We start from the raw sequence: 17,653 nt of genomic DNA, 5'->3' as shown, positions 1-17,653 counted from the left end.
ACATCCGTTGGAAAAAGTAACTTAAAATTGTTCTTTTTACCTTATTAACCTCTACCTTTATTATCCTTATCCTTTAGAAAAATGTTTACATCACAAAACGAGCTATTCAATGCGACTTTTGAGATGAAATAATTGCATGCTGCAACGTGAATTTCGTCTGTCCCTTGGTAAAAAGAGTGGCCACGCCTCCGGATGCATATGGCAGGCACTTATGCGCAGTGAGATTCTTTTCCACGTGCGGCTTCAGCAATTCAAATACTATCGGGGAAGGCTCCGTGGTTTTCATCCGAAAATGGTGAGTTCTTTAAGCTGTTTGGGGCAAACTTATTTTCTTTTTGCAGATGGAGTTTTGTATTTTTTATGGCACTGTTGCGTCTTTCTTTAGATCCCTTTTTTCTGTAATTTTGAAAACTGCAACATTCTTTCCAGCACCTTTTGCATAATGTTAATAAAGAGTTGCATAAAGCAAACTTGGTCATTTTAAAATGCGTTATTATTCACGCTTGTTATTTGGCTTGACTAAGAAAGGCAATGTTAACCTCAGTCTTTCCAAAACACGGTTTTTATAAAAAGGAATTAACTTGTGATGAAATATTGCATAAGATGCTATTGCAATTGTAATTGCCAGATATTGTCTTATGATGAAATAATTCCAACTCTTTTCTACATCTCAGGCTGGTATTCGAAAATTTAAGCCACTTTTTGACAGGATTGTTGTTGAAAAATTCCTTCCAGAAGTGGTTTGTATAATTTTCCTCTTCTTATGTACATGTAAACCAATAACTTATTGTGACATTTGTATTTTGTTAATTCCTTGGACGTTCCCCCTTTAAAATTTCCCAGGACATAAGGAAAAACAGCTGGCTCTAAAACACAGGTCACATTCCACGGGTCGAGACAAGAAGTCCCTTTTCCACTGATGAACAACTGTTATTAGCCTAAAGTTTCCCCAAGACCTGAAATGGGTCGGTACATTTCGCTGACCCCGAGTCCATGGACTACCCCGATGGACTACCCTAAAAATACTATTTCGAATGAGTACTGTCGATCCATGTGTAAGCAGCATCTCAAATAGTGCTTACTTAAGCCAGTAAACACCCATTTTAAACAGCATTGTTCAACAGTATTTAAGTCTAAGCACCCATTTTAAAAAGGTTAGCTTTCGATTATTGTTGTGATGGCCAATTACTTCATGTAAGCTAACCTTTTTAAAGTGGGTGCTTAGACTTAAATACTGTTGAACAATGCTGTTTAAAATGGCTGTTGAGGCTTAAGTAAGCACTATTTGAGATGCTGCTTACACATAGATCAACAGTACTCATTCGAAATGGTATTTTTAGGGTAGTCCATTTGGGTAGTCCATGGACTGGGGGTCAGCGAAATGTACCAACCCACCTGAAACAACATTTTTGTGGAGTGATTAGGGCTATGATCTGCACACTGACCTGTGACCTGTGTCTTAAACCTGCCAAGGAAAAACAGAGTGGTAGTCAAACCCTGACTTTGGCTGATCCATGACAGGTTTTAGAAAGTCAAATGTATTAGATGTTACCTCCAAAATACCCTAATTTTACGAGATTTTGACGGTGCATACTATTGTAATTGTGCATACGTTCTGTGCATCTAGAGATACTTGGATTTCCCATGGGTGGTGCTTATTAAGACAGGGATATTTTTTGCACGGATTAAAACTATGCAGAGTTGGCAAGTCTGTAACACCCACCATGACCCCTCCTTTTCTTTGTGACGCATGTTCAAACTCACATTATTTGTTTTGGAAACTTTTTAAAGTTATCAATGTAATAGCATGATTGACCCAAATGAATTCAATATTTTATTATTGTAATCAATCCTACTGTAGTATTTAATTAATTAGTTTTCGTTTATTTACGTACTTCACCATTAACAAGAACTTGTAACTCATTATTTCTCTGGCCTACCCTCTTTCTAGAGGCAGCGGTGGAAAAATGAGGAGGATCATACCATTGTCAACACAGAATTTGTTTTATATTATGACAAAAACCTTTGTATGAACTATCTTTTGAAGATGTGAAGTTGATTCAAATCGAATCCACCTTTCTTGTAACCATTGATGTTCAGTTAGGGTAGCAAATAAGAAGGTTCCCAGCAGATTTATGAATACCTGTACAGTAGTTCTTTTTAACTCCTTGAGCCTTCTTTAGACTGACATATTCAAGGAATTTACTATATTATTGAATACAACGGGTACCATCAAGGGTTTTATTAGTAGAGTAAATTGACTTTTAATTTTTTTTTTATTATTCAAAGAAAACCAAAGGGGGAGTACTTCTTCCAGAGAAAGGACAGGGGAAGGTTCTGGAAGGAACTGTAATTGCTGTTGGACCTGGAACAAAAGACAAAGTAAGAAAATCCAGTAACACAGGCATGATAAAAATATGATTAAAAGTTAAAAATAATTGTTAGTGTTCTACAGCACTTGAGTTGTTTAAAACTAGACATTTTGGGACTACTGTCCCTTCATCAGTGGAAAATGCTGTTTGATTGAGTGCATGTCATTTGTTGTAAATGAAGCAAAATTTGAAGCACACACGGAGGAATCCATTCAAACAATTTAAACTGAAGTCAATGTTTATAACTGCAGGGCTGCAGCGTTTTGCATTTGAAAATTAAGCGGCCCTCGGCACTACGTCTTTCTCTGGTGTTGGTCAGACCTGATCAAACAGCAGCCACCATCATTAAATTTTTAATGATACTATCGGCGCTACACAGTCTGTAACTATATTATGATAAAATATGTTGCAGCAAAATCTTGGTTTAAATTCTCTGTAACTTGCTCCTATATCTATGACAATATTTGAAATTATTAATAACGATCAGGGGCAGATCTAGGGTAACTGATTACCAGGTTTTCAAAAAAAAAATTTCTAGGGGGGTCTGGGGGTATGCTCTCTCAGGATATTTTTGGACAAAGTCCCCTTTCCCATGTTTTGATTTCCATAAAGCGGTGAAAACCAGTATGGATCCTCCCCTGATGATGTTATTTACTTTACCACCAAACAATTTTGCTTGTCAATGGGGAATAATGGTTCAGAGATGAAATTTTTAATAGGTTAAATAATGATTTTAAACAGGTCTTTGTAAATACATTCTTCCTTATCAAATATTACAACCCAATGTGAGGAAAATAAAACTCTCATCATTAGCATTAGAATGATGCTTTTCATCATATAAAATATTGATACAGAGGGTCACACTTGGGACCGGGCAGGTATGTGTAAAGCTTCTCCAATCACTCCAAACCCACATGTTTACGTATTTGGGCTCAGCTGTTCAAAGCTTGATTAGCACGAATCCCTCATTGGCTATGTTGCCTTCTTATCCTGAGAGTTGGTGCATGCATGCATGGAGCGTTCAATTGACTGTATTCCAGAATAGGAATACATGGAATACAAGTTGGAAATCCTTGGTTTTTGCGGAGATTCACATTAAAATTGTCAAACATTTGCTAAAATGCTATTATTTTAAACATTATTTTTATCATCCTTGCAGCTTCGAAACGCGCCAAACATATCGTTTTAATCATCACTCCACATTATTCTTATTCCGGAATAGGGTCAATCGAACGTGCCCTAAGTTACAGCACTTGTGCTCAAGTGGTCATTTAATATTATTACATGAGAGCATGTTAGATGCAAGATTAAATATCAAACGAGTCTCAAATCCAACAAATCAAATGAACTAAATAATTATAAAATAGAATTAAAAAGAACTTAACATTTTAGATATATAGTTGAAATTTTCACCAAATATCCAAGGTTGAAAATTTCATTTAATTGAATCATTCTTAACAAGTTTCCCAAGTTGTTTTAATCACTCACTGAAAAACTGTCCTATTAAGGTTCACTCAAAAACTCCCCCCCCCCCCCCCCCACTTAACCATTTCTCTCCCAAGAATGACACTTAAAGGAAACCTCCACTCCTAAGAGGGTTAGGGTTAGAACATAAGGGCAACTGTAACGTGTCACAATTATTCAAGATGGCGGTGCTCGCCAAATTTGAAAGTAAAAATAATCGATTTTAAAATTCAGTTGTCCTGATATGAACACTTGTTTGAAACAAAATTCGAACAAACTTGTTTTGAAACATTGTTTCCTTCAGTTTAAAGTTCTTCTGTAGCAAGAGTGGAGGTTCCCTTTAAAGAGTTTTACTCTTTCTGAGTTACCCACAGGAATGCTTTGGGAGAAAAAAGGATTAATAGTGTGAGTCTTTGAAAATTAACAAAGCTTTTGTCCTTCAAGACTGGTAATGTCATTCCGGTGAGTGTAACTGTTGGAGATAAGGTCCTGTTGCCAGAATACGGTGGAACAAAAATCAGCATGGAAGAAAAGGTGTGTTTTTAGGTAGCATGACAGACTGCTTTCATACTCTATTCTTTGTTTGCGTTTGTTGCAGGTGAAGAATGTCTTCCACATTATAATTCAGGGTAGAAGGATGTGCAGCTTAATGTCAACTGTAAAGATCTATGGTTGAACCAATCCATTCACTGATCCCAAAAAAATCTCCTCATATTAACTGCAGCAGTGAATTATGATGCATATTAGTAGAAACTTCAAGAGAAGAGTGATGATAAAAAGGAGTAATCATCTCCAAGGCCAGAAAAAGTAAAGCAAAGGTCTTCAGAGTGTGCATACATGAAACCTAGCTAACCAGATCTTTTCCATCCACAGGAATACCACATTTACCGTGACGGGGATATTCTTGGTGTGTTCGAGTAGAAATGATGTCATGGAATACCAGCATTAAAAGAGAAAATTGGCCTGGATGAAGCATCCTCTAAATTATGGCTGAGCAGTACTTTTTGAAATTGTCATTGGTGCAGCTATTTTTTTAGATGTGTCTCTTTTGTCTGAATGCAGCAAGTACAATAATATTATTATTGGCACAGCTTAAGTTATGATTTTAATTCAGACAATATTTTTGGGTATCATGTGACATTATTTCTATTAAATGCCCTAAATATTGCTTGCTTGTTCTCTCACTTCTGTTGCATATTGATAGGCGCTTGGAGTGGTTCTCAGAAATAGCATTTCTTCAATAATCAAGAATAGAATATTATTTTTGAAGTTAAATAAAGGCAGCAAACTAGTTGTGTCACAAATTGATCTCTTTCTATTGGAGAGACATTTGTTTTATTTATTAAACTGATGTTTACATCCCAACTTGCAATTTTTCACAATGTATAGGTCAATCTCGTACCCAGAGTCCTTGGCTTTTTGGTCAGCGGGTGAGACTGTGCCCGTAAAGACTCTGGGATAATGGACTCCATTTTCCCTGAAAATGTGGGTTCCGGTCTTATTGCACATGCTTGAGTTTAAACGGAAACAGAAAACAGTAATTAAACAGTAGAAAAGGCGGGAGGAAAGTGTTTGAGAAACAAAAGAAGCAAATGTAAAGCAGATTTAGAGAAATCTGTAATTTCTCTAGACCCACTCTTTAATTAACCAACAAAGAATCCTTGCCAGCGATCTACTCTTTTATAAAGCGCTCAGGAAGTGGATAGGGCACAAAAGAAGTGTACATCTTGTGTTTTCCCTACTTCTTGAGTGAGTGCTCTATCCGCTCCCTAAGTGATTTACAACAGAGCATCTCAGGCAGGGCTTCTTAATTTGTTTTATTATTTATAATAACAATAATAATAAATTTCTTAATTTCCTTACATTAGCTATAATTTTCAGAAATTCTTGCCAATCCTACGAGTGCCTTTAGCTGTACTCTCGTAAAGGACACAGTGTTAACTGAGCAGAGCACGCGTTCTAACTTTACTACAAAAGCAAGTCAAAGTCTGAAAAGTATCTTCATTTACAAGATGAATCACTGAGTACCACAACGTGCCCTTTTTTTTTTTAGACAAGCTTTCAGAGTGACTAAAATCAGTCACATTCTCCTCTTCAACAATTCCCTTTCCCTTTTGTAAAATTGGGAAAATTGGCCATAGCTTAGACTGAAACAAAGCAATGAGGAGGAGGGGTTGATTGACCTAAATGTAACAAACTACTTTGCATGCTGTTTTCATAAGAATATTCTAATGTAATGGAATAATGGAATTATTTTGGAACTGCAGTTATAATGATTCTGAGCAAGTGCATCTTAACCTTATTCCACCTTGTAGATTTCAATCAGACGGTCTTACTTAATTGTCAATAAGCCATTTTACAGTTGTTTGCTCAGTGACCTTTTCAGGATACAGACCTCACAGCATTTATCATGTATATTAGACTGCAAAACAGTCGTATTTTTTGGGAACGCAAGCAACGCGGTAAATATTCAAACGAAAGGTCTGGAGCACACTTCACACGCGAGGATCACGCTTACACCGCTTTGCGCCTTCCGAAAATGGAAGAAAACGACTGTTTTGCAGTCCACATGTGAATTGCATTGTTGTAATTCTAACAGGCAACTTCCATTCTTAGACCAGGTAACTTAGCTACAACTGTGAAATGGTTCAGAATTAAAGTCCATACGACGCTTATTTTTTCCCATTTTTTTAACTTTTTGTTTAAATATCTGTAATGTCTGGATTGTAGTACTTTAAAAAAATTTCCTTGTAGTGTATCCACTCAAAAAATTTTGGCTGAGCTAGTTGGGTCCTGGTAACTCCCGTCTACGGTAATAACATCAAAGAAGTACCTTGTTCACATCTCTTCAGAAAAATGTGCAAAAGTTTTAAGTCTTGATGAAAATCTAGACTTATTGTCGAGCTATATTTACCCTTCCCTTAGAACTGGGTTCATAAGCACTTCAAGTTCAAGGACTGTCCATGACCTTTAGTTTAGCCGTCACATAAGAAAGATTTTAGAACTATCCCTATTTTAGGATATTACTCAGATCAAATTTGAAGAAAATTGACAACCTCTTTCCACACAACTCAGTGAAACTTCTGATTGCTTGATAGAAACTAGTCTTAATTCCATTTTATCCTTGCTTTGACGCTGCAATGATTAATTTTCCATGACCGACCATAAATTCCATAACTTTCCAGGTTTTCCATGACCCATAAGAACCCTGTTAGGATCCTAGTGAGTGCTCTGACAATTCCAAATGGAATTAGATTCTTGACGTCTTTGGCATTATTAGTTACCAGGACCACAACTGGCTCTGCCAAAAAACAAAGCCCTCTAGATATGAGAGAGAATTTTTTTGAACTGCTACACTCCAGCCACTATAGATATTTAAAAACTAAAAGTTAAGAAATGGGGATAAAAAGTAAGCATCATGGGGACTTGAAGCAGTTGCAGGGTAAGCCTGGTTTTTTAGGATGGCAGTGCTATTCGTATGGCACCCGTACACCAACCTATCTTTTTTATTCATACTAGAGTCTTAGGATGATTATGAACGACATAGCAACACAGTTATTGATAGCTAACCGTTTAAAAAGGGTGCTTAGACTTGTACTGTTTATCAGTGCTATTTGAAATGGGTCCTTTGACTCAAATGTGAGAAAACACAAGCCAGGTCAGATGGCTGGTGACATCCAAAAAAGGAGGTATTTCATGAAATTAAACAGGCATCAATGCTTTTTGATAGCTGAACTGTATATAAAATAATTAAAGTGGAGGTAAGGCTTTCCAAGAGTTATTGAACCTGTAATAATCATTCTAAGAAGACTCCCGTATGAACAGTAACAAATATTGGTCGGTGTACAGGTCCTGTATGAATAGCCACTTTGTTTTAGGGTTACTTTGCAACTGTTTAAGTTGCTGTTAACTGCAGTAATCATTCTTCCTTACAACCAAATTTCTATGTGATGACCCGCAAATGAACCCAATCATCTAATTGACTGGTCGTAGACAAAATTCATAATATTAGTGGTTCAACTTCTATGGACAACAGTTACTGAAGTGGAAGGTTTTTCCCCCAAGGTGAAGTGCACTTATTTGGAATGGCAACCACTACTTCTAGTAATTTTATTCCTGCCAGAAAGCAAAGTCAACTGACGATCTTGTATCGTAGCATTACTACATATCACACAGACATTCTACTTCCTATGTCAGATCTGTCCCTATAGGTCCAAGGGTGGATAGGTGGTACTCTAGGATCAATGTGTAATGCAACAACACAAACATGGTCTAAAAATGATTACACAACAGGCTTTATTCTAGACCACATGTCATTTCTTCACAAAATAAAATTAGCACCGACAAACTGCCCTTCTACAAAGCCATTCACTAAAATAAACGGCATGAATTGACAATGAATACAGTTTCTAAAGGGCAAACAAGATTAAAAAGGCCATCATCAAGCAGAAAAGACCCATAGCTTCAGACAAGGCAAAGCCTAAAATAGCATATGAGAAAAGTTGTTGCTTGAGAGATGGATTCCTGGCATAACCAATGATAAGACTGCCAAACACTGTACCGATACCAGCTCCACTACCTGTAACAAAGCAAAAAAGGATTTTTTGAAGACCTTTGGGAGATGTAGCTCCAACAATGGGCATTCACAATTTTACACGATTCCAAATACATGTAATCCAAATGAAGGGATTACAGCTGTAGGGTGTCTAATTCACTCTGATGATTCAAGGGCTAATCCTTGAAATGCCAGCTCAAAAATCGTTCTTATTACCTGGGTTAATTTACCTTATGACTGAATCTTCAAATAATCCAGCTGACAAAAACAAAACATGTCACAACTGTTGGTGGCTACCCACATACAGGCTTGTCAAGTTTCAGAGACAGCAACCACTACTAAAAGAAGCTGGCACTTGCTGAAGAAAGCAATATATCTCATAACACTTATTATTAACTTGCAGACTTGGAAGTTCTAAATAATTAACCTCAATCACAGTTTCATTTTTTACTGCTGTCAATCACTTAAGCAGATATAACTTGATTAAACTTCAGACTCAGCATATACATGAAAGGCATACTAATGAATTGTGCAGAATCAATGAGCAGAAAAAAAAATGACCTGCAACTCCAACAGTGGCTGCACCAGCACCAATAAACTTAGCAGCAGAGTCAACATCCTGCACCTGGGAACTTGTCTGGAAGCCTCGGCTGGCCAGAGCTAACAAGGGAGAGGATGGGACAACAGCCTGCAACACAAATTAATTATTGCATCAACAACATTTTCACCCATTGACTCCTGGGAGTGAGACTTGACAGGTTTTACTCTAAGGTCAGATGATTAATTTTTACTCATCAACTGGTGGCGTTCTGGGGCATTTGAGTTGTCAAAGAGTTAAGGAAAAACTCCTTCACGGATGATGCTGAAATTGAAACTCTTATTGGGTTTCCTTCTTATACTTGTGAAGCAAAGGGCTTTATAGCTGCTGTTATATATGCACTAAGAGGTAAATCAAATTCTGGAAAATAATCACCTTGCTTTGTAAGCTATCTTTTTGCATACCTGAAAAAAAACCCAAAGATGACATCAAGCACAAATCACTGAGTAACAAACATCTTGAAAACCCCTATCCATATTACCAGACTGTAAGAAATCATTTCTTTTTCCTTTTTAGTAATGGTGATATTTTCTTTGATAAAGTTGTTTTTGACAATTCATTAAATGAAAACAGCAAAAGAAAGGAACCACCCATAAATACAGTAAACGTTGGAATTAGTGATTCCTTACTTAACACAAAAGAATTTTACTCATCAATGGGGGAGGGGTGGGGGGGGGGGGCAATCCTAGGGCAATTGACATGTGAATGGGTTAACCTCCTTTTTCTGTCATCATACTTACTTGAAAACTGACTTGATACTACTGCACGAGAAAGATTGAACAAATTCCTACAAAACAAAATAATACCTACCTGGTGAGACAAGAAAGAAGCAAAACGTACAAATTTTACATAGCATAGCCTACTACTACACAATGTAGAGCTGACAGCTTGAATAAGGGCGCGTTCGATTGACCCTATTCTGGAATAAGAACATGTGAAGTGATGATTAAAACGACATGTTTGGCGCATTTCGAAGCTGCAAGGATGATAAAAATATGTTTAAAATAGGATTTTAGCAAATGTTTGACAATTTTAATGTGAATCTCTGCAAAAACGAAGGATTTCCAACTTGTATTCCATGTATTCCTATTCCGGAATACGGTCAATCGAACGCACCCTAAATGTGGTTACCATGAAAAAGACTGTCAACCAAGCTTGTTCTATATGATAGCAAATGTCCTGTGAAGCTCAGAAATGGTGTCAGTGGAGTTCCCAAGTATACCCAAACTTAACACTGGACCTTAGCAAAAAGTTTTACACCAATATGTCTTTCTCGTATCCTCATTTCCTTCAAAACAAAAATTTCCAAATTCCAGATCAAATTTGGATGAATAACCACCCTGTAGAGTGGCAACAGCAAACTGTTTTTTTTTTTTTCTTTTAAAACAAATGTCTTGGACTGCTCACTACAGAAAAACCACTTTTACTAAATTTAACAATACATTTTCAATATCACCAATCTTCTGTCATTGCAATATGGTCATTTCTTAAAGTTTATGAACAGCCATAGTGTAAGTCTTGTATACAAATATTACATACTTTTGTGCAGGCTGGACATTCTGAAAGACAAAAAGTTAGAATGTGAGATTATGGAAGTGTTGTTTTAAGTTTATTTGAACATAAAATTAAATTATTGTACAATTTGTAATTGATTGAAAAAGTAATCTTTGTTTAAGACTAAAATACTTCAAAAACCAGTATTAGAATTCATAGAAAAGACTGGGGGTAATTCTATATCAAAAGATTTGAACAGTCAATATTGTACGAAACCGTAAAATATATAATATTGCGATCTGCTATTTCAATGAAGAATCCACCCCCCTTTGCAAACAATTCGAAAAAATCTTACAAATTTTGCGAGAACATAGAATCAACTGACCCAAAGAACAAAAACTCGGCACTTCAACCGACAAATACTAGAACTCAACGCTATAAAAATCCCTAAGACACGTGCAACTTGATCTTTATCGTGGGTCCAAGCGAAAGCCGGCGATGAGATTTTTACGACAAATCCGTACAAGAAGCAAACAGGAATCCGAAGTTAAATTTCGTTTTTACTCAAATTGGTTAAGCAATCTTAGTAATAGTATAACTTTATTATACATACCATTGACAGTGGTTCCAACTGGGAGCGAATAGCGGTAGAAAGCGGCCGAGATACTGCGCGGCCATTACCAACCTGCAAATATTAAACTAGTTAAATTGAATTGCGCTTCTACTAAAACGAATCAGTGGATAAACGACTGAACTCACAATACTTCTAGTAAGGGGGGATACAAATTTGCTGCAGGAAAACATCGTTTGGGATAATTCCTCTGATGACACTACGCTCACTTTTCCAAGATGGTTGGCGAGGTAAGATTATGCAAGGAAGCATGGGTAATATAAGTGATTGCTTTGGCATTCTGGGACATGCCTCGACTGGGTGCATAATGTTGACACGAGGATGAAATGAGAGGAAAATCTTTCGTCACATTTCCACAGCCAATATGTGTAATCTAAAGGATGGCAAATTGCTCAGCCCAGTATCCCACTGACATGGGCAGCATTTCTTCCCAGATGCACATAAGTCTAATGGGTATGAAATAACAGAATGGCTCTTTCATAAAAAAATTATGAAGTAACAGACCATAGGCTTATTGAGGTCGGGAGGAGGAATAGTCAATGAAAAGTTAAATGGGGAAGGGTTAAGGCATCGGTGAAAGACCATAAAACACTTTTAAAGTCTTTTGGAGAAAAAGCTAAAAAGGGAAAGGCTCTGATTCTGATAGAGCGGTGAAGGAATCCTGGGGTGGGGAGGGGGGTACTATACTCCCTATAATGGCCTATACGGGGAGGCTCCGCCCGAAAGGGGTAAGCGACTTCACAAGTCGAAGTATATGAAGGAATGAACTATATAAAGACTATAAAGCCAATACAGTCAACTCTCCGGACACTCTCGTAAGCGGAGAGCTCTACTTATGGACACTTATTTCAATTCCCCATTTTACCTTCCAGTCACACTCTGTGTTTACACATTTCCGTAAGCGGACAATCTCTCGTAAACGGACGCGGACATTTTTCAAAATTAAAATTGAATTTTTCTTTTGTTTACGCTCTGTCTTAAGCGGACACCCCACGCATAATAATTGACTCTTCGCAATAAAATTTGTTTTTAATTTGCATCATTTTGAGGGTGAACACCCTAAAAGGTACCAAAACCGCTTTTTTTAACCCCTAAAAGGTACGACGAGCATCCCCGTCCTTTTTATAAGGGATCCCCCCGCCCGGGCAAGTTATGACAAAATCCAATTTTAAATTGCGTCCTTTCGATGATGAATATCTAGGAAAAAGGTCCTTGTCCTTGGGGTTAACCTGCTGGGAGTTTGGGAAAGCGGAGAGTCTAAAAGCAAACCTCGTTCTAGTCGGTATAGAAAAAAAAAACTAGGAACTAAGTCGCGGAGCAGAGGAGGATAAGCCCCAAAACAACTAAGAAATTGTAGTGTGGTTGAAAAACCTCTTCAAAGGATAGGTCAAAAGTTTTTTTTTTTTTCATTTTTTAAATCTCTCTTTATTGTGAAAGAAATCAGTGACTAACGTTGAAATCTATCAAAGTTCATCAGATCTTTTCTCCTCCTTCACTGAGCCTTGATTAGATGAAAAAGCCTCGCTTTCGGCTGATTCTCCATTATCACTTGGTGAATGAGCCACTGTTTCCTTCTCCGATGACTTCTGGTCATGCGCAGAACTGCTGGAATCACCAGCTGGTCCAGCGATTTCTGGAGTGTCATCAAAGCCAAAGCCCAAATCAACTCCTTTCAGTACGTTACTCCCATAGATGTCAAGCAGCTTTTTAAGCGTGGCTCCATAATATTTTTCGGGAACAGTATTTTCAAAGAAGTCAGCTAAGAGCATTTCTTTCTCTTTAAGCATCTTCGCATTAGTCATGGCCCCTTCAAAGAAAGCACAGAGAGAACTAAGTGCTTCTTTCCATGTCATTGGCTCCCAATCCAGCAAAAGCTTTGCCTTGCTGATATCCAGGGCGCCCTTAGAAACCGTAGGATAAGAGTACCATGTTGCCTCATCCTCAGATAGGAACTCGAGATCATCAACCTCAAGCTGATTGGCTATATCCCTGAGCAGCTTTTTTAGGGTGAAATGTTCGTTAAATGCAAGATTGATGGCTTGATTGTACACCGACGGACCCGCATCAAGGACTTTCTCTATCGCCTTAGCTGCGTCCTCCACGTGAATCAAACTGAACTTGGAGTCTGACACACCATTGGGCATGTGAACCGGATGATGAATGTCCTTATGAATTTTTATCCACAACTGATAAGTCCAGAAGCGAAAGGAATTGTCACGTGGTCCTATAACATCCGGAAACCTGAGCGCGACATACGGAAACCCACCTTCTTTTCTTTGTTCTTGGAGAACCTCCTCACACGCTAGCTTATCATGAGCGTACTTTTCTTCACGTTTCAGCTGTAATCTTTTCTTCGGGCTCTTTGGTCTAACTGCGTCTTCTTCAACTGTAAGCCCATCGTGTTTTTTATCGCAGACCTCGTATATGGAATCAGTACTGATATAAATGTAAAGCCCGACTCTACCTCTCAATATCTCGACCACTTGTTTTATCTGTCTTGCATTGTAAGAACTGAAATCAATAACAGCGTCGTAATAACCAGAAGCCGAAAGTTCCTCGCATTCAACTTCAAGCAGTTTGTCTCTATTGCATTTAAAATGCGCACTGACGAAGGGTTTGATCCTTTCTTCAGAATCAAAGTACCAATTGCCTCGATTGACCATCGTTATCTCGTCTCCTCGTTTGAGAAGCCGACTCACAGTTTCGCTTCCAATGAAACCGTTCCCTCCAAAAACGAGAACTTTTCGACTAGTTTCGCAACGCATGTGACGAAAATAGAAGAGATTAATTACCGTAATCACAACTAACTCCCTGAACTTCATTCTTTCTGTAAGGATTGAGTGAGTAATACTCAGTCAGAGTGACTATTGAGAGCTTTACGGAATTAACGTGTAGGTTATTAAAAGGCAGCTTAACTTCCAGCTGTATTTGTTTTGTAAGGGAGTCAAGGAAAATGGCGACCACTCAAATGAAAGCACGTTAGGTTAACTTAAGTCAGTTCCGCTAGTTGTTCTCAAAGAAGGTGAAATTCGTAACTCCAAACGCCTGACGCGTCAATGTATGAGTGAGAGACTTGATTGAGTTTGCATCTCGCTATTAAGTACTTCACGCGCCAGAAGGAAACAGATTTTTCTACATTATCCCCCATCCCAGCCTACACACAGGAATTAAATAAACCAGGGAAATCCACACCGCAACAGACCTTTCTTGTATATCTTCGTTAAGAATTTGCCTGTGCTTGCTGCGTTCAGGAGAGTGGTGTACATATTAGGGATATTGAAAATTAACGCCTTAGTAAGAGAATTAAGAGATAACGCATGCATAAAGCGGGACGCACATTCGTTGCTGTTGTGAATGAAACAAGAAGCTCGGGGACCATTTTGAATCAACTATGAACCTCCCGTGATCATGATTGGTCATTATTGCTCAACGCAGACTCAAGATTATGCAGCGAGAACGGAAACTTTTCACAGTAACTCAACCCTTGCGATCAGTCAAAGCGCCGTCTTTACTCCCTGATTTTCAGCTGTTATTTCCCGGATGCAGCTTTTGGCTTGCTGTTGGCATGATGGCGAGTTTTGTGACGAAAGAGCAATTTTTATAGGTCCTTGGCGGAGAGAAAACGCAATACTATTGCAATAAGATAAATTGTATCAAAACGTGCAATGACGGGACTGGACAATGTGCGAGCCAGCGAGCCATGCAAATTTCGCATTTAAGTCTAAGCACCCATTTCAAATATCGCTGATAAACAGTTACACTCTTTCTTTTATAAGAATATATTTTATAAGAATATCAAAGCTGAAATTTGCGAAATTTTAAGAATATTTTAAGAATAAAGCCGAGGCTGAGATTTTGAAAAGGATAGATATAATTTTGTGTGTTGAAACCTCTGTAAATACAATACAATTTTATGTTTTTAACTTAACCACATAAAATTATTCCTTTCTCTGAACGGCGAAACTAGCTAACAAAACGAAAAAACCTGCACTAGCTATAGCAAAATGTTCAACGCTAATGACAGTTCGATGAACGGTACATGTAATACATATGTACAGTATTCAGCACAAAATACATAAACTAAACCGCAAAAAAGTATTATGACAAATTGTTTCTTTTTTAAATAAAAAAACCTAGCGAAAACAGATCTAGATATCAGGTGAGATACCAAACACTTGTAATTGATACCCCAATAAATTCTAAAACGGAAATGTCATAAGCTATAATACAAGAATATTTTCAGCCTAAAATCGGCAGAAAAATAAGAATATTCAGCCTGGGCCGGAAAAACAACATTGTTATAAAAAAAGAGTGTACTTAGTCTGAGCACCCATTTTAAAACGGTTAGCTTTCAATAACTGTGCGTGAGTCGCATGTTGACTCGCATGGCTCGCCATGTTGGCGCGCATGACTCGCAACCATGGCTCGCAGCCATGACTCGCATGGCTCGCTGGCTCGCCCATTGTCCTAACTCTGCAAAAATAACGGTTACATATCGCACCAAGTACGTCAATTTTGTATATAGATGAAGTTCTTTGAGAACGTTTATCGTCCAACTTTATGGTGTCTCCCACGGCTCGAATCTGCTTTGTAAATGGGTGTTTAACCTTGCAATCAAACAAGTTCCGTAAGGAACGGCATTAACGGGAAGAAGCCTCTAGTAGTTTTACTTTGAGATATAGCTTTAAATTAATAAGACCGTCATGGTGCAGCTTTTAAACTCAGTTCATTGCAATAGTAGATGAGTTGCTCTTGATGAAATAAAGATTGATCTATCTGAAGTGAGCCCGTTTAGAAACACCAACGCTATGAAAATGCGTCTGCGTTCGCAGGCTAGGATATGTCGCGTGCCGCGCCATTGCGAGGTGCGTTCAAACACGCTTAGTGTGTCGCCGCGTAACGCGTAACACGTGAACACCATAAGAACATTCCGGTTGCTTTTATACGGTCAAAAAAGCCAATCTAAATTGACTTAACCGCTCTGATTGACCTTATAGTGTTTCTGAATTTTGGTGAAGGGTAATGGATTCTCTGAAGTCGCGAACGATTCTCAAGCGGCGACAATTAGATTAAAGAACGAATGTAACTACGAAGGCAACTTACGAATTTCTCCCTTCGAGCACGCGCGCGAAATTGCTAGTTACTTTAAAAAATTAAACCGACCTTGACAATGACACAGTTGAGGAAAGGTGGAAGGTATGCATTAAATAATTCAAATAGGTTGGTAACGTTACAATACTGAGAAGCACTTTGGAAAGCAAACCTTCCACCAGTAGTGGTTGGCCGATGAAAGTTCCAAGTTCACTATAAAACAGACCAGAGGGCGAACATTGTCATCTCTCCCCGTGCTTGCAGCGTGACTTTCTACAGGGACTTTGAACTCTCCTCATTTGGGCGGCTCAAACGGTGCCTAATAGTTTATGACAAAATTTTATCACAACTATCGATTTTCGAGAAATTGGTTAAAGATAATACACTTGGCATACGACGATAGCAAGTATGGATAAGGGGGCTTAAATTATTTGCGCATGCGGGGGGGAAGGGGGTTGCGTTATTTTGAAAATTAACGGACGTTGTTTGAAATTTATGTCGGCTTTCCTACTTCACTCTGCTGACTCCAAGGCTGAATGAACATATTATAAAATATTATTATATCCATTCTCCTGGCCAAGAGAAAAGGTTCTCTCAAATATGGGAACTGTTAAAATTTGCCGAAATCCGAAAAAATGGAATATTTTACTTAATATTCCCGTCGTAGAGAGGTCTCGCACTTTTTCTGTAGCCACACTTACTGTGGATAATGCACTTGTCTAATATACACTCATCTCAGTAGTTTCAAAGGTCGACAAATAAGCAACAAAGTTAATGAATAGTTTAGCGTTTTAGAGGATCGCGCCAAAAGCGCTCGTTTTACTTCGCCTTCCGGTGTGTACATAAACGGAAAACTACGCTACGCCCCTACCGAATTGTTGTTTCTCAGGATAAAAATGATTGTGAAGTTGAAAACGTTGAATAAATATAAGCATTCTAATACAACATTATGAATGCAATCAATGGATGAACTGGCTGAGCTGTTCTGCTTTCATAGATAAGTTAGTTGGGTGGCTGCATATGTTTGAGGGAGAGAGAGAGGCGGGGGGTTGAGATAATGCTGGATAAAGTAGGGGGGTTATGTGTTTGTTGCCATTGCTATAAAGGGGGGTTGGGTAATGTTTGCAGGACTTTCCATATAATTTTGCCAACCCCCCCCCCTCCCCCCCTAAATACTGTCTCGTCAAATCAAATCAAAGAACTCTTTCTCCACCAGTTAATATAATCCACTTACAATACACTTCTATGAACCGTTGACCGCCTCACAAATGCACGCATGTTTAAGACAATGATAATACTTTGGAGGGGCTGGCGGGGAGACAAGAAAGCTATCACTTATTCGTCGCTGGATTTTCCCATTCTATCATACTCTCTCCGATCCCCTCACTTTTGTTGCTTCTCTTTGCATAATTTTTATCCCCTTCATATTAGCACTCGTCCAAGAGAGA

The 17,653-nt window shown here is 38.2% G+C and overlaps 3 protein-coding genes across 3 annotated transcripts; 1 reads left to right on the top strand and 2 right to left on the bottom strand.

Moving 5' to 3' along the window:
• Positions 1-121: 121 nt before the first annotated feature.
• On the top strand, positions 122-5,140 carry LOC138042080 (10 kDa heat shock protein, mitochondrial-like). The gene is made up of 5 exons (XM_068887827.1): positions 122-295; positions 675-740; positions 2,290-2,382; positions 4,281-4,370; positions 4,710-5,140. The coding sequence occupies exons 1-5, from the start codon at positions 137-139 to the stop codon at positions 4,755-4,757; spliced, it is 456 nt and encodes a 151-aa protein (XP_068743928.1). The 5' UTR covers positions 122-136; the 3' UTR covers positions 4,758-5,140.
• A 2,969-nt stretch (positions 5,141-8,109) lies between these two features.
• On the bottom strand, positions 8,110-11,394 carry LOC138042071 (ATP synthase lipid-binding protein, mitochondrial-like). The gene is made up of 7 exons (XM_068887815.1): positions 11,243-11,394; positions 11,097-11,168; positions 10,529-10,548; positions 9,730-9,776; positions 9,365-9,393; positions 8,953-9,079; positions 8,110-8,415 (listed from the first exon to the last, which is right to left on the bottom strand). Exons 1-7 carry the CDS (start codon positions 11,285-11,287, stop codon positions 8,246-8,248), a joined length of 510 nt encoding a protein of 169 aa, XP_068743916.1. The 5' UTR covers positions 11,288-11,394; the 3' UTR covers positions 8,110-8,245.
• A 938-nt stretch (positions 11,395-12,332) lies between these two features.
• Positions 12,333-13,988, bottom strand: LOC138053301 (uncharacterized). Its single transcript, XM_068899957.1, has one exon. The coding sequence runs from the start codon at positions 13,934-13,936 to the stop codon at positions 12,578-12,580; it is 1,359 nt and encodes a 452-aa protein (XP_068756058.1). The 5' UTR covers positions 13,937-13,988; the 3' UTR covers positions 12,333-12,577.
• Between the last annotated feature and the right edge of the window lie 3,665 nt (positions 13,989-17,653).

This window comes from Montipora capricornis, chromosome 1, assembly GCF_036669925.1.
Source record: "Montipora capricornis isolate CH-2021 chromosome 1, ASM3666992v2, whole genome shotgun sequence".
NCBI classification, from domain to species: Eukaryota; Metazoa; Cnidaria; class Anthozoa; order Scleractinia; family Acroporidae; genus Montipora; species Montipora capricornis.
This window is presented reverse-complemented; position numbering and strand designations above follow the sequence as displayed.

Bases quoted from the DNA above. Each gene is read 5' to 3' on its own strand.
- LOC138042080 (XM_068887827.1), top strand. From the start codon at position 137: ATGCTGCAACGTGAATTTCGTCTGTCCCTTGGTAAAAAGAGTGGCCAC. The intron at 741-2,289 runs GTTTGTATAATT...TATTATTCAAAG, and splicing joins AAAAATTCCTTCCAGAAGTG to AAAACCAAAGGGGGAGTACT. The intron at 2,383-4,280 runs GTAAGAAAATCC...TTGTCCTTCAAG, and splicing joins GACCTGGAACAAAAGACAAA to ACTGGTAATGTCATTCCGGT.
- LOC138042071 (XM_068887815.1), bottom strand. From the start codon at position 11,287: ATGTTTTCCTGCAGCAAATTTGTATCCCCCCTTACTAGAAGTATT. The intron at 11,169-11,242 runs GTGAGTTCAGTC...TAATATTTGCAG, and splicing joins CCCCCCTTACTAGAAGTATT to GTTGGTAATGGCCGCGCAGT. The intron at 10,549-11,096 runs GTATGTATAATA...TTTGTCTTTCAG, and splicing joins AGTTGGAACCACTGTCAATG to AATGTCCAGCCTGCACAAAA.
- LOC138053301 (XM_068899957.1), bottom strand. From the start codon at position 13,936: ATGAAGTTCAGGGAGTTAGTTGTGATTACGGTAATTAATCTCTTCTAT.